This window comes from Atractosteus spatula, chromosome 3 (assembly GCF_055471065.1).
Source record: "Atractosteus spatula isolate fAtrSpa1 chromosome 3, fAtrSpa1.hap1, whole genome shotgun sequence".
Taxonomy (NCBI): Eukaryota; Metazoa; Chordata; class Actinopteri; order Semionotiformes; family Lepisosteidae; genus Atractosteus; species Atractosteus spatula.
Genome location: NC_142708.1, coordinates 20387990 through 20404704, shown reverse-complemented (window position 1 = coordinate 20404704; position 16715 = coordinate 20387990). Strand labels below are relative to the sequence as shown.

The following is a 16715-nucleotide window of genomic DNA, read 5'->3' as shown; positions in this document are numbered from 1 at the left end:
CGAACCACAGTGAGAGCCATTATCCACAAATGGCGAAAACATGGAACAGTGGTGAACCTTCCCAGGAGTGGCCGGCCGAACAAAATTACCCCAAGAGCGCAGCGACGACTCATCCAAGAGGTCACAAAAAACCCCACAACAACATCCAAAGAACTGCAGGCTTCACTTGCCTCAGTTAAAGTCAGTGTTCATGACTCCACCATAAGAAAGAGACTGGGCAAAAATGGCCTGCATGGCAGAGTTCCAAGACGAAAACCACTGCTGAGCAAAAAGAACATAAAGGCTCGTCTCAATTTTGCCAGAAAACATCTTGATGATCCCCAAGACTTTTGGGAAAATACTCTGTGGACTGACGAGACAAAAGTTGAACTTTTTGGAAGGTGTGTGTCCAATTACATCTGGCGTAAAAGTAACACAGCATTTCAGAAAAGCAACATCATACCAACAGTAAAATATGGTGGTGGTAGTGTGATGGTCTGGGGCTGTTTTGCTGCTTCAGGACCTGGAAGACTTGCTGTGGTAAATGGAACCATGAATCCTGCTGTTTACCAAAAAATCCTGAAGGAGAATATCCGGCCATCTGTTCGTGACCTCAAGCTGAAGCGCACTTGGGTTCTGCAGCAGGACAATGATCCAAAACACACCAGCAAGTCCACCTCTGAATGGCTTAAGAAAAACAAAATGAAGACTTTGGAGTGGCCTAGTCAAAGTCCTGACCTGAATCCGATTGAGATGTTGTGGCATGACCTTAAAAAAGCGGTTAAGGCTCAAAAACCCTCCAATGTGGCTGAATTACAACAATTCTGCAAAGATGAGTGGGCCAAAATTCCTCCACAGCGCTGTAAAAGACTCATTGCCAGTTATCGCAAATGCTTGATTGCAGTTGTTGCTGCTAAGGGTGGCCCAACCAGTTATTAGGTTTAGGGGGCAATCACTTCTTCACACAGGGCCATGTAGGTTTGGATTTTTTTTTTCCCTTAATAATAAAAACCTTCATTTAAAAACTGCATTTTGTGTTTGTGTTATCTTTGTCTAATATTTCAATTTGTTTGATGATCTGAAACATTTCAGTGTGACACACATGCAAAAGAATAAGAAATCAGGAAGGGGGCAAACACTTTTTCACACCACTGTATATTGTAAAGAGGCAATGATGTTACCCCCCAGGACTAAATTTGTACACCTCTACTCTATGTACTACCCCTAGACTATGATTTTGTTTGCCCCAGAGTTTAATAAATAAGTTTGCCAGGCGCTCTTCACACTGTAAGCATTTTACATATTTAGATGAGCAAATCGTTTTTTTTTATCAAGAGCTCTGTGTATTCTACAGAATTCCATTAGTTTAGCAAGAAAAGACTGCTTTAAATTTTATTGACATCTAACCCATGTCTACAATGTACACGCCTTCTGTCTCAGGTGTCTGCCAGTAGACAAATACCTCAAGCAACAATTTCAACTAGCTATTTTTGGATACCTGGATATTTGCTGGTGTGCTGAATTTTTATTGTAAACAGATTTGAGTCATTATTTAATGTTAAAGTACTATAAAATATATTAAAGTGTGATATATTATCTTAAGCAGCTGATTACCTAGTTTAGGAAGAAACCTAAAAAGTCAAGGAGGATGGTATGATCATTGAATTTGAATGGCATTCAATGCTGTGCAGTGAAATTATCAACAAGCCAACACCAGATATTGGCATTAACTGCCCCAAACTATTATGCTGCTGCCATCAAAACAACATTATACCTCAACATACCTATCAGCAAACTTAATTTTATTTTATTGTTAATTTTATTTTACTTATTTATTTTGTTAACATGTACTCTGCCACTGCCAAATGAGACATGAGAAATGGGATTCTTCAGGAAACGTAACTCAAAGTGGTGGTCTTGCCCAGATTGGTGTGCAAGCTGGAGTCACACCATTACCCATGCTTAGATTTACACGACATCCAGTGACGCGCGGTTGTGTTCGCAGCTGTAGCTGTTGCTGTGTGGAAGAGACTTGTCAGGTGGCCCCTCCGAATCGCATAACTCAGTTACAAGCTTTCTGAAACACAGCTAACCAACTCTGTTTCAGTCATCACTCCCAGTCCTTTTCCAGTCCGCTGCAGATGATCGTTTTAATGCATAAGGTATGGCCTGCAAATTTTAGCTCCCAAGCCAATACCCATCATTGGGTATAAAAGTGTTGTGTAATTTCCATAACCCCTTGTTTTTTTGTTAGCAGCTGTATTTTTTTCTGTGCAGAAATGACCCCTCAAGATGTTCCCTTCCAGACTGTTACAAATAAATGCTTGGGTGTGGGTGAACATGAGTGTCAGTAGTATGGTTGGAGTCTACTGATGGTACATGTGTGGGGCCCTTAATGTCTGTGTCTTTGCATTGACTCTGCCAGCTATTAAGCTGGTGAACACCCTTTTGCGTGTGCAAATTCAGAAGAACATTCTATGACATTTGTCAGATCACAGAAAATATTTTCTACAAATATTTCACAACCCTTTTAAGTATATTATAAATCTAACTGGTCATAATTCCATGTTAAATTTAGTGATTAATTCTGTCTATGGGAAACAGATACAACAAAGAACTTACCTGGCTTTCAAATACTGTCAAAAATACTTTCAAATACACATTTGAGTTATTCTCATATTCTCTAGAAAAGACACTTACTGTAGACACTTACTGTAACACAACTAAGCAGGACTCCTTTGCAAACAAGGAAATGTCACCAGACTTTAAAAAAAAACAATTTCAGAGAAAGAGTACAAATTATTTACATCAAATATGTTATTAGTCTAAATCAGTGTGAATATTTGTAAAGAGAACAATTTATTTTTAATGTCTTTTCACAGATACATAGAAATATTCATTTTGACATACAATTTACAAAAAAAAGTTGAAAACGTATATTTACAGCTGTACATATAATAAAACAATCAGTATCAAATTTGTTTAACAATAAAAACTCACCAACATTCAGCACCTTAAAGTCGGTATTCAGTCTTCCTATACAAATATTAATTTCATACATATCACAATAGCCATATACATCACAGATGTATCTATGCACATCACAAAAAAACATTAATACAGTAATACAAAATGATTCATTCTTTGTTAGGTAGAAAATGAGAATCACTAGTTTGGTGAAATTTAATCCCATTGAAGTATAAAGTAACCTCTTACTTTCAAGCTATGCTTCTAACTGCACTGCATTGTAAATGGTTGCCAGTAGAAGTAATCTTAAAATTACTCAAAGGCCGCATTGCCACCTAAAAAAATGAGAATTTCTTCTCACTTTAGTAAATCTTTTGCATATGCACATTTCCATGGTCTAACTTGAATGACTTTTGAACATTAAAATGCCTTTATTTGAAGATGAACACTTTGAGAAGCTATTTAAAGACATCAAAATGGCTCTAGTAAACACCAATTCCATGTGGGCATTCACAGAGAACAATGTACACCAGAGCAGAAGTGATGCTTAAGAGCTGGGAATCTTTGTAATGTGACACTTGATAAATACTGCTTTCCCACTGACTGAGCTTGAAAAAAAACAAAAAACAAAACAAGCAAAACTTGGCTTGTAAGCAACTAAGTATAGGAACAAAAAATGGAAACTGAGATGTATTTTTAAATGGTTGTAAAAATCTTTGAAAACACCATCTTACAGCATACTTCTCTCTTTTTCAGTTTTACCCACAAGTACATTCTTCTCTGTATGAGCAGGAAATCTTGACATATTTTTTTACATCTGTTTAAATTTAAACATAATAATCTCCAACTTCTTTCAAAATCTGTGCTTACCCTTCTCTTACAACCAGACAAATACAATCACTAACTACTAAAAACTATTCAATATGTTAATGGATTCTACCATTTATTTAAATTATGTTCACAGAACGGGGTCAGGCCATTACTAAATACGGAAACATTTTCAGTTTAAGGTTTAAGAACACTTGCTTAAAAACCAGGTTTGTTTTTGTAATTTCATTGGCAGATTCTAAAAGAAAAAACAATTGTATATCTATACTTTGTGCATGATCTAATTTCAAATGTTCTGTCTTGATTAGCTTTTTTTCTTTTACATAAACCTGCATTCTGATATTTTACGAATGACAAGAAGGAAAAAGGTCAAATAAAATAAGCAGCATTTCAAGATTTATATCTCTTGAACTGAAAAACAGCTCGCTGTTTAGCAATTACTGTACCTCCCATGTATGCAAATAGAAAAATAATTTAGCCCTGAGGCTGCTAATTAGCACAACAGTACAGTACTAAACTTTTCACACAGTATTTTGATTTTAAATTAAGGTCAGTAATGAAACGGCACGTAAAATCTTTGGTACCAATATTAAGGGCACCTATTCCGATTTAAGAACATCCAAAAATGTTTCTCCACTATATATAAAATCCTTATTGAGCATGACTAAAACTTCCTGACCTGTGACTTCCTCCTAGGTTTTATCACACCAAGCTGTCACAGCTGATAAACTCCTTGACAGGTTTATGGATGTGCATAGCTGTGGTGCATTAAGGAAAGAAAGAGCCTTGTGCAGCTTTGTTTTATCAACTTCCCTTTCAGTGACAAGCCTGCCACACCAATCAATCTCTCAAGAAAAGCTGCTTGGGGCCACGGCTGCAAATCCCTTGCCAGAACAACACATTCAGCTCATCAGAAATTCTGATCTCGCCACCATTCATAACTAGAGGACTTGGTACAGTAACTGGGTGTTGGCAGACAGCATATCTTTTGACCTCTTTCTGAAGATCTGTTGCCATTATTTTACAAAGCTCTGAGCAAACTGACAGCTGCCAAGCTTTCCTTTTTATTTGACAACCAGCTCGTCCACTACACCTTTGACTCTTTTTAGTTCAATCAGTCCGGAACTGATTTTACTTTTCGAATTCAGAACTTCAAAAATCTCATATGCTCGCTTCTTGTTTCATCGTAACTTAGCAGGCAAAATGTTTTCTTACATTCACTGACTATTTTCTCAATCCTTTCAGTTGTCAGTGCAGGTCCCAGACGTGTTCCCTTCTACATAATCATCCCAATTACCAGTTAAAACTTTCTGATCCAGTGCCAAAGTGATTATATTCCATCATTGAGGCAAACATAGTCCAAAAGAGATCAAGGCTGTGTGCATTTAGTAGTTGTCAATTTGAGAGCACCTTTGTTGTGCAACATCTTCAATGTTTTAAACTCCAGTGGCATTCTATGTGGACTTGCATTTGAGAAGTATCTGTATTTGAGTTCATCATAATAGTGGTATTTAACTGGTCTTCCTTGAGAATCTTTTGGAAAAGGCCAAAATCCATACAGGTGGATCTCGTCACAAAAGCGTGTGGCCAAGGTGTACATCAGAAGTCCAGTGCTGGGTCGTTTGATATTAATTTTGTTTGTCAGCCAGTACCTGTCATAGAAAGAAACAGTAATAAGAAAAAAGTACACAACACCCTCTAGAGAAAAAGCAACAGGCAATTGCAGAAGAGGCAGAGTCCCACATATGGTACAAATGTATAATTTTGAAAGCGAGCAGTGGTTTTTTTTTATCAGGTTCTGTTTTTGTCACTTCAAGAAACTAGGATAATAATAATTTTATGCAGTGCCTTTAAAAACCATCTGAAAACATTTTACAATTATACTGTACATACTACATAGTGATTCATTATATGTTAATTTGCAAATATGTTGCAATTTCTTAGTAAATTTGTTGCTTTGATAATTAATCCACAAGGCAGCATTTGATGCAGAGGACAAACTCAAGAAACTACTTTACACTGCATTGTGAACAAAGAATTTTACATTCATTTTAGTACTGTAATGCACAATACATTTATATTTCCATAGCACTGTGTAAACAGTTATAGTGCAATGCCTTTAATTCTGTATTAAATATTTTGCGTGTATCAACAATCAAAAGCATCAGCAGAAAACCCCCAAAAGACAATAAAAACAATAAAAGAATAGACAAGCTAAAAAAAGATATAAATAAATAAGAATTTATTTCTTATACTACATTAACATATTTCTTAAGAACTGTTTTATTTAGTTACTATATGAAGACAAAGAATAAGTGTCCCCAAACATTTCTTATAGAAGTGTCTAGACTATTTCCAGAACCTGAGTTCCAGAACCTAATGCCGTCATGAGAATGATTCATTATTCATCGATTCACTATACGGTGACATTTTTTAGAATACCAGCTGGCTCTTTTTTAATGTGCATAACAGTACAATTAAACACAATTAAATTAAAAATGACCAAACCAAGAAAACCATGCAAAACAAAACCAATGAAACCAAAACCAAGAAAACACATAAGAAGATAAAACTGTCACAAAAGAGCCTTCTGACCAACGCAATTTCTTTGGGGTGTTTTAAGAGCTTTGGAGAGTTGCCACTAAAGGCCTCTGTCACCCACAGAGAGCAGGCAAACAGCATGAACACACAGTAAACCAGCTGAGCAAAGGTCAAGCAAAGGTGAATAAGCAGATAGCATATTGTCACGTTAATAAGGAGCCAAGACATGTGGAGCCTTTAGCTTAAGCAGAAGGACTTTAAAATGAACTGGAAACCTGGCAGGAAGCTAGTGCTAAGGACTCCAAGACAGGTGATGTGACCAGTTGTGCATGACCTAGTGAAGTTTCTAGCTTCCTGGACATAAATCAAACCTTAAAAAAAAAGTTATACTAAGAGACTCCAGCAAGTAGGATGTTACGATAATTATCCTTGAAAAAATATTTTTATACCATCCTCTAATTTTTCCATTAAAACACAAAATAGCATAGGATACAGACACGTAATAGTGTCCAAGATGGAACAAATTAAGTCTTTTTAAAAAAAAATTAAAATAAGTCTAGGCAATTTTGAAATAACTTACCTTCATTTAAATACTTCTGCCAAGGCTTTTAATGAATATTTAAATAAGATAAATTAACTGCTATAATTAGTTAATTAGGGGGCGTAGCGGTGGCTCTGTGCCTGTGGCTGGAAGGTTGCCAGTTCAAATCCTGCGGCCGGCAGAGGAATCCTACTTTGTTGGGCCCCTGAGCAAGGCCCTTAACCCCAGCTGCTCCAGGGGTGCCGTATAAATGGCTGACCCTGCGCTCTGACCCCAAGCTTCTCTCCCTGTCTGTTTGTCTCACGGAGAGCAAGTTTGTGAAAAGACAAATTCCTAATGCAATGCATTGTATATGGCCAGTAAAGTGATCTTATTATAAGTTGGCAATAAGAAATCTCAGAAATGTATCACCCATTGTGATTATATTCTCACCATTTAATAAATCATTCCACATGCGAATTATTTTATCACCTTATTCAGAGTGGCATGTTTCTGTTCATAAAAGTACATTTCCTTTATGAAGCAAGCAGTGAAATATACAGTTGTAGGATCTGTCTATAATCATCATCATCATCATCATCATATGACACTCAAAGTGGGTCTTTTTATGAGTCAAAGGTGTTGATGAAACACTAAACCTTTGTCTTTTCTTGCATGATTTGGAACAAATCCAACCTCCCCACAAAACACATTGTTTAATGTTTCCTGATTCACCATAAACCTCAACTTCTCACAGGATATGCCCTGTAAGACAAAGTTAATGTCTGTTGATGCTTTATGTAAATTACTTTGCTTTTTCAACAAAATTCCATCAAATTACAAGCCCTATGTACTGTAACTTGATAAACTTAAGTAATAGGGACGTTTAACAATCCAGGTAATGATTGTTATTTGGTAATGGGTTTTACCCAAACAAGTGCACAGAATGAAGCAATTGAAGACAGACAATGCTGGTGGAAGAGATCAATAAGCAAAACTAAATTCACTTACTATACAATATACTGTACAATTTTAAACTCAGTGGAATAATTTAGGAAGTATAGCATATAAAACTTTCTGCTTGGTGTATGATTGTCATTAACATTATTAAGTGTAAGACTAGAAAATTCACAATATTGCATAGATTGGAGGGATATTAATCAAAACTAGAAATAAGTGTATTTATGATCAGTGCTCTTACATACAAACAGTATTGGGACAATCTCCAGAACCAGCAAAAAGTTCAATATTTAAGATGCCATGAGTTTACAACACAAAACAAACAAAGGAAGGACCTCAGTTTTTAATTATTAAAATTGCACTTCAGATGTGTAGATTATGAAAAAAGTGAGCAATATAAAGACTCAAATCATGTTTTCTTCACAGACAAAGCAAGGTAGGACAGGTTCATTTTAGCTGAGAAATCAGACTGTTCAGCAAGACTAACACGAGAGAAACACTAAAAACAAAACCCAAAGCATCTCATGTTGCAGTGTTCCTTGGCATAACATTGATCAAAGGACATCTGACCAATGGTCCAACATCTTCTACTGAACAACAGACACTAAATGAACTCCTGCCACCTGATAGGTAACAACAGGAAATCTACTGTTTGTTTTACTTCTGCCAAATGCCGCAGCCAGACCTGACTATGAATCAGCCACGCTGCTGACAGACAGCTGCTACCAATGCCAAACTAAAGTGACTAACCACCTGCACCAGTCAGTAACGCTGCTCATCAGGAATCTCTATTTCAAAGTTCACATTCTTTGAAGAAAGCTGGAAATGAATGATAACAAAATTAATATTTAGTTATCTTTTTATTGTTTTAATTAGGTTTTTCCCACAGGAAATGGGTTTAATTATGCCTATTGACATCAAGAGAAAAACAAGTCCTTAACTATAACACAAGTATGCCAATTCCAATTCATGATGAGCCAGAAAATAATTACTCACAAGTATATCTTTAGGTATATGAGATTAGAAGACAACTATTGAGAACGTGCTTTACTAAATGGTGGTAGCAGGATACAGAAGAACAACAGAACTGATTTCTTCTGAGTGTTAAATGCACTATCTATTCCCATTACCCCATAGAAACTGAGGACTTATCTGGGGGCAAATCAATAGGAGGGAAACTGCTGCTGTTAAATTTCCACTACAATGATGTGTAGGTATGCAAAATCCATATTCAAGCCAAAATAGCTCATTGGGCTAGGCCTGCTCATTGGGCTCATTGGTCATTTAGTGAACAGAGACCACATGACTCCCCCAAGGATGGGACAACAGTTAAAGGCAGAGCCTACCTCCTAGGTAGACTGGAGAAATCAGGGTCAAGCACCCAGCTCACAGTATAACAGTACAGCACACCAGTTATGAATCTGCAAAGTCTTACCCACTATGCTACGCTGCCCTATAATATAATGTGCACATACAGTACTGTATACAAACATGTTGTCATGTCCCATGTCTGCAAGGCCATTTTCACACATAAATAGCACATTCATACATAATAGTATACTTGCATTTGCAGTCAATATGTTGACAGGTGCCGTGCTACAATGGCTGCAATGTGGTTCAGGTTGAAAGATGTACAAAATCCAGTGATATACTTCACATTTCTCATTACAGATGTCACCATTGACTTATTAGAAAATTTTAGTCATCTTCTCAACACTATAAACTGCAGCAGGAGTCAGCCAAATTACTTGGCAGGAGATCTAAACGCAGGAGTACTGTTACCATATAATCATACTATGACTTCTATTAAAATTCAAGGAATCAGCTTTTACAATTACAATATAATTCTTTCTCTGTTAGAAAGAACACCATCATTCCGAGTGACTATATTCAATGGCTATTTAATATTTCACATAAGTAAATGGAAACAATTATTCTGCAGAAATGAAAGCTTTTAAGAATTCAATGCCGATATTACAAGCAAAGATTCTAATTTTATTCAATTTAGTATGTTTTCTACCCAATGCCCAATCTCTTATCAGTGTATCTGGGTACTACAAAAAGTTTCTCTAGAAATACTTGGACCATGGAACAATTTATCTAGCTGTGTCAGTATTATATGTAACTAGTTAATGAGAGTTGCAAGTGGAACACAGTGATAGTAAAGATGCAAACGCATTTCTCATGCAAAGCCATGTAGTGCATGCATGTACAGTGATCAGCCTGTAGCAGATAGTCAAGAGCAATAAGCTTATAAGGGAGATCAGACAAATGGGCATGAGTGAGCTATAAACACTGAAAACACAAGATGACAGCCCACGAGCAAGAAAGTAGCAGCTTTTTAGAGGAATACATCTTATCACTAAGTGTTAGTTGCTAAGATGTCTATGGATTACAAGAATACTGGAAGGTGGAGACTGGGTATTCTTTAAATTCCTCACAAGGGATCATTATATATCCTGGGTACCAAATGCTGGAGGGACTGTAGACTGAGGGAGTATGTACCTCAGTAGTAATTCCACTGTAAGTGGGGGGTAGCTGTCTGCCTAACACTTGGAGCCCACAAGTGTCAAGGGCTAGGGATACTGCAGTGTGCAAGTCCTTAGAGAACTAGAGGTAGTTGGAGAAGGAACACTTCGGCATTCAATTACAAATGTGCATAGCCTGGTGTCCAGCAGGCACTGGTATCACTCCAGTAGTATGTTAGCTAGGAGCGAGGGACACCGAGAAGTGAAAAGGGGGGATTGGTTTAGTCCACCGAGGGGTGGCGTAACTTATTGATCACTGAGCCTGGGAATGTGCGAGCGAAGGGCTCGGAGATCCTATAATGTGTTAACACTCGCGTGGAGCGAGATGAGTGACCAACAAATCTTCCCTAGTTAGATATCTGGAGCCTTGAGTCCTTGTCTCAGGGGTAGTAGCTGCAAGATTCCCAATACACCTTGTGCCATTGGGCCGGTTCTTGCCACTAATGTAATTCCCCAAGGTTGGGGGAGGCTGGTCTTGTAGTGTGCATGTTCTGGGAAAGATTTAGAAATAGAATAGTCTCACCACCAGAGCGGTACAGCAACAGGCTCTCTGAAATAAAAACCCAGTGGCAGGCCACAGAATTGCCACAGTCCTGCAGAAAGTTGGATCAAATGGCAGCAAACCTCTGGGCAGTGGCAGGAAAAAAACAGCTGTAGCTCACAGACAAGTTGCAACAAGTTGCAATAGTTTTGACATCAACAATCAACAAAATCTGACTATATAGTGTAACCTTGACTTACATAGAACTAAAATTGGAAAAAAAGGACATTAGAAAAGGTGAATCTTTGACACTATACTGTAAATAAGCGCCGTCCTTTGGATGAGACGTAAAACCCGGGTCCTGACTCTCTGTGGTCATTAAAAATCCCAGGGTGTTTCTCGAAAAGAGTAGGGGTGTCCTGGCCAAATTTCCCATGCCTCCTAATAATCCCCCTCTATCATTTGGCTACATTACTTTGTTCTCCTCCCCCCCTCCCTCCCACTCTGAAAGCAGGCGGAGCGCCGCGCCGGTTGGAGTATTTCTCGGTCGCAGTTAATGGCAACGTCAGCTCAAAGATTTGGTTCAAACCACCAAATGGAGACTGGTGTGCCGACAAGCGGACCCTGCTGATGCGGGATTAACGCTAGGAAAGAGAGAGAAAAGGTGAATCTTTGATTATTTTTCTATTATAGCTACACAGCATCAGAATGTTCACTTATCTTTATATAGTAACTGATTTATCAGTTTTTGTTAGGGCCAAAGGACATTGTTAACATAGCTGATGTCTTCTCTCAGGAGATTAAAATAGGCTCTTGAATAGGCTGGAGATGAGTGACATTGTGTTTTGCCCTTTAATTTGAATATGCAATCCAATCACAAGAATAAAATCATACCAGAGAATTGGCTCTGAAGGACTTCTCTTTAAGCATCTTGACATGATTGCTTGCTCATAATAAAACCTAAAATGTTCCAGAATGTAATTCTTTAATAATTCAATTAATCAATCTTTCCAATTTAAAAGAATAACCTAAAAATGAGAAATATTTCATTTTAGCTGTATTCTAATAATATAGTTATTATGCAGACCTACCCTTCTACTTTTTCCCAATAAATAATGCTGAAAACAAGAGGAGGTTAGCATGCTTTTAATGTTAGAATTCTAAAACAAAGCCGTGTCAACTGTATTACACATCATTGCTCACAGGACAATATTTCTTTCCAAAGAAAACATCAGGAAAAGACTTAATAGAATTGTGTTAGAATTCCATAGAAGTATGGAAGCACTGAAAAACTGATTTTAATGTATTTGCAAAACCCCCTGTAAACATAGACAAATACATCCTGTAAATCACAAGTTGTAGATATGCACATTTTTCCATTTCTTACTTTTCCAGAAGGGGGCTGAACTGTTCACAGAAAATATTTTTTGAGAAAAAAAACATGCAGTAATGTCTAAAATGAAGGTCCACACAGCTTCTTAATTATGAATATTGATAAATACATATGCAAATGCACCATAAAGTACAGTTTTAGTAAAGCCAAAAACAGCACAGAAACTTTGCCACAATTTCTTTATTGCAAATCTAGCACAAGTATATAAATAATTCAATTACTGGCCTGTGAATCTGTTCACAATAAGAAAGAACTTGACTTGTTTTATGAGTAGAAATGAGCAACCGTGCAGCTAACCTATTAGCGCAGACAATGATTAGTTTCAGTTAATGGCAGCTGTCTAGACAGCCACCCAGGAACTGTCCAGCAGAAATTAGGAACATTAAATCGTTCTGACCAATACCTTTTTGATTCTGTGAATAGATCAACATCTTTAGTACGCCATTGAGTGATTAGTACTCAGTGACCTTAACAGCACTCTCATCTGCACTGCAGGACACAGCTGCTATCGACAGAAGACATAGTTCTTCCCTGCAGCTCACATTATTCCACTTGTCAGATAGGCTGAACTGAAGGTTTGTGTCTGGATACATAATCCCTTGATTTCATGATCACATTCACACTTATCATATTTATCTTAGAGAAATCTATGTTCTAATACTTGACATTTAAGTGGCAAGCAGTTCTGAGATTATGTTCCATTGCAGGTGTTGAGCAGCCCACTTGAGTATTTGGGCATTTCCAGCCATGACTTAAAAACTGTCTAAAATAAAAACAATTAATTGAACTGACTTACTAATAAAGTTGGAGGTAGAGCTTTCACAATGCAGCCACATCTTATTTAGAAAATAAAAAAAACCTTCAGAATTACAATGCTTACAACTAGTTTAATGTGGTTTTTATGATAATACCTGAAGATACACATGATCGATTCATATGGTATCAACAGTGCCTTGACAATTTTTTATTAAATAATGCCAAGGGATATTATATTGACATGAATTTTAGATGAGACATTCTATACAAATCACATCAGATTTTAGAGAGCATGGGTATTTTAATTTATCTTTTACTGCACATTAATGCTATTTCTCTGAAGAGAAATTTACTTGGAAAAATGGCAGTGTTCTCTAATGTGAAAAGGGAAAATTGACATTTTTCATTGATGGATGCCTTGAGGTAACAAACACAAAATTGAGTTTGGAAAAAGAGATTTGTTGACAAAGAGAGAGAAAAAGCTTACTCTACATTTCCTAACAGATTATATGATGATACCCATTGCTTTTTATTACTCTCAGGAGATGTTAAACACTTCTGATATAAAGCTGAGTAAAATGATCTGCCTGATCGAAAGCAATGAAACTGTATACTAACAATGCTGTTCAAAGGAGAGTGACGCTTCCTTGTTACACAGTATACACACAACACAGGATTCCTTAATGCACCATGAAACAAAGAATGAGCTACAAATTGGAGTAGAACAGCCCCTGGCAGGTAGGTATAAGAGCAGGACAGCTACTTCCACAACCGGAAAGCCTTGTCATTAATACTAACGAAGCAAAATAAACTCAGACATCTGAAATAATTCAAGGTTCCTCAACTTATCATGAAGGAAAATGCACTGAATAATATAAAATTAGTCCACCCCAACAATTACAGGAAGCTCTTAGGAGATATGAAGAAAAAACACACAAAAGACAGCAATATCCACAACAATCAGATGAATATTATAATAAAAAAGAAGATATTTTCTAATGTCCCTGTCCATGTATGTCCATGTATACAATTTCAGTTCATATGCCCTGGTGAGAACTGAGGTAAGTTCCTTACATATGAAAGCTATTTCTGAAAAAAAAAACAATAACTATAAAAGATGTAAATGTCATGGGTGTCTTTCAATAACTCCTTTAGTCATGAGAATCTTGGAAAGTGTCCTTAACCAAATAAACCTGTACAAGCTAATTTAATTTTGTTCATATTTTTTTTCAATCTTTTAACAACCATGAAATGATGAACCCTCCAAAATTCTGCTCAGTTGTTCACCCTTCACACAAGACATAAGGCTGGGGGACATTTATAAAAGCTATGCTACAGTTCATTTAAGAAAAGGTCTGAAGGCTATATTTGTTCCACTATGGGGAAAAAAAAAATTAATGATCACAACTGAAGAATAACATTTTTTGTATGTTAGTACTGATTGTACTAGGTAGCTCCTTATTTTCCTAATCTAAACTCTTACAACACATTTTTGATATAGACAATCACAGATTAAAATCAGGTTTTCAATCTCAATTACATCCCTGTCCTAGATCATGAATTAAACTAAAAGGTTGGGTTGTCCTTATAGTCATTACCAGGAACGATCCAAATTTAATTTACATTCAGAACAGCTATTTTGGGTGATACATATTGTTACTTAATTATCTTCTAGTTGTAACACCCTTCTTCTTACAACACTTCTTATTGTTACTAATAATTATCTTCTAGTTGTAACACCCTTCTGATTTTAAGAACTTCTAAAAGAATTGTAACGGTAAAAAAACAGATTTAGAAAAAAAAAAGATTACAGGGCTGCTCCAAAGAACATTATCTTGAACTGGTTGGAAGGGATTGCATGTACTGATGAAATCCCAGAGCAATGCGGTCTGGAGATTAGTGCTCTCGGTGGGATCTTCCCTGGTGGAATGCCATGAGATGAGGTCCCAGATGAACAAAAAAGATCCTCCTCAAGAACCTCATGATGGTTCAGACCGAGACTCCAAGAATCTCACAGAGAACATGTATAATGGGATTCCCTGCTGGAGCCAGGCCGCGAGGTGTAAACTTACTGCGGCATGGCTCACCCTAAAAAATCTGTGTCAGTGTGGCAACACGAGTGACAAGACAACAACGGACAAGACCTTGGCAAAGGAGAAATGTTATTCGGACATGGAACGTCACTGCTCTGGTAAGAAAGAGGCTGAAGCTAAAAGGGTGTCAATTAAATATAGAGGGTTTCATCTGCACTAATAGTATTTGTCCTGGAACCAAACTTGACAATTGAGTGTGGTCTTTCTACTCTGGTGGCCCTCCCAAGAGATAAAATTGTAAACGGAGAGCTTTGTCACAGCTCCCACTTCACATTGCCGACCAGTACGGTGCACACAACACTGTCAAAGGCCGAACAAACTGACAGGTGATGTGTTCATGCTCCTCCTTGCTGCCTCGCATGAACAAGAGTCTTAGGTTTTTGAACTCCACAACAACATACAATGGTGAAATAAAATATCATCACAGGTTCAGCAAAGGGCAATTTGGTTTAATATTCTTACATAAAGTCATGATTAAGCTTCTCGGGGAATACTCAGCCTGGTATACTGTAACTAGCAGGGGAAATCCAAGCAGAAACTATGAACACTGAGTGATTGGGTTCATGACATGATGCATAATAAGAAAAATTGAGGAACAAAAAATGCAATTGTTATAAACTCCCTATAAGCTGGAAAATTTCTTGTGTATTTCATTTCTTTTTTTTTCAGTCTCAAAAAATTCCCTTAATTACGTGCTACCATCTAATCTTTAACATTCAAACCTTAACTAATATGCAGGGATTTTCAAATGAAGGTTCAACGTGATAAATCTAAATCCTGAAATTAAAGCTGCCTGAAGTTTACTTTTGTAAAATAATGAAGACGGAATTGAACAGATTCCTCATTCTAACTTAGTTACTAAATTGCAATTCATAAACGCAATTTTCAAAATTCAGAGTGGGCAATGGTAACTACTAAATTATAATCAAACTCAATTTGAATTTTCTTATGATTTCACCTAGTCGAATTAATTTAAAATAAAAGTATTTTAATTTTAATTTAGTTTTGAAATGGGAAGTCATTCTAGGTCAATCTAGGCCACGTTTACCTTGCAATCGCTAATGCTTCATCCCACAGTACACGAGTGGTGTATTTAATAGATTAGAGCCTACAGCTCCATGAAACCTAGCATTCTGAGGTATAATCCATTAATCCACTTTTACATTACTTCAGAAAAATGCAATCCCAGATATGGCCCTTAAACCAAGTCATAAAGTGCATATAGTAAAAAATGAATGAGAAGGTTACCAGGACTAAGTTTTGCAAACATCAGTTGCCTTAAGAATTTATCTTATACTTAAATTTCTCTACCCAAAATAAGTCATTTTTAGGGCAATGTAGAAAAACTATTAAATTATCATTAAAGGATAAAGGGTTGTACTTTGTTTGACCATGGTGTTTATGATATTTATGTGGGTTTCATGTAGCCCACATACTGTATGACACTGTAGAAATATCCATAATGCTTTATGACCATTGTTTCAAGAGATCTAAGTGATAAGTAAGTATTTAAAAACAAAGCACATATTACACAGTGATCTTATGGTTAGGATGGGGTTCTGGGTTCTTATAAATCTATTATGTTATTAGGAAGAATGATAAAGAATAAAGAATGGTATTACATCTAGAGCTGCCTCTACTAGGATATTTTGAAAGCATTAACCAGGCT

At 36.7% G+C, this 16715-nt stretch overlaps 1 protein-coding gene across 1 annotated transcript in view; it reads right to left on the bottom strand.

Moving 5' to 3' along the window:
* Window positions 1-2819: 2819 nt before the first annotated feature.
* The window catches only part of st8sia4 (ST8 alpha-N-acetyl-neuraminide alpha-2,8-sialyltransferase 4), a 63371-nt gene continuing 49475 nt past the window's right edge, over window positions 2820-16715 (bottom strand). Inside the window, exon 5 of the mRNA XM_088911922.1 lies at window positions 2820-5426. Coding sequence (XP_088768048.1) covers window positions 5144-5426 — 283 coding nt within the window. The 3' untranslated portion in view covers window positions 2820-5143. The remainder of the gene's footprint in view (window positions 5427-16715) is intronic.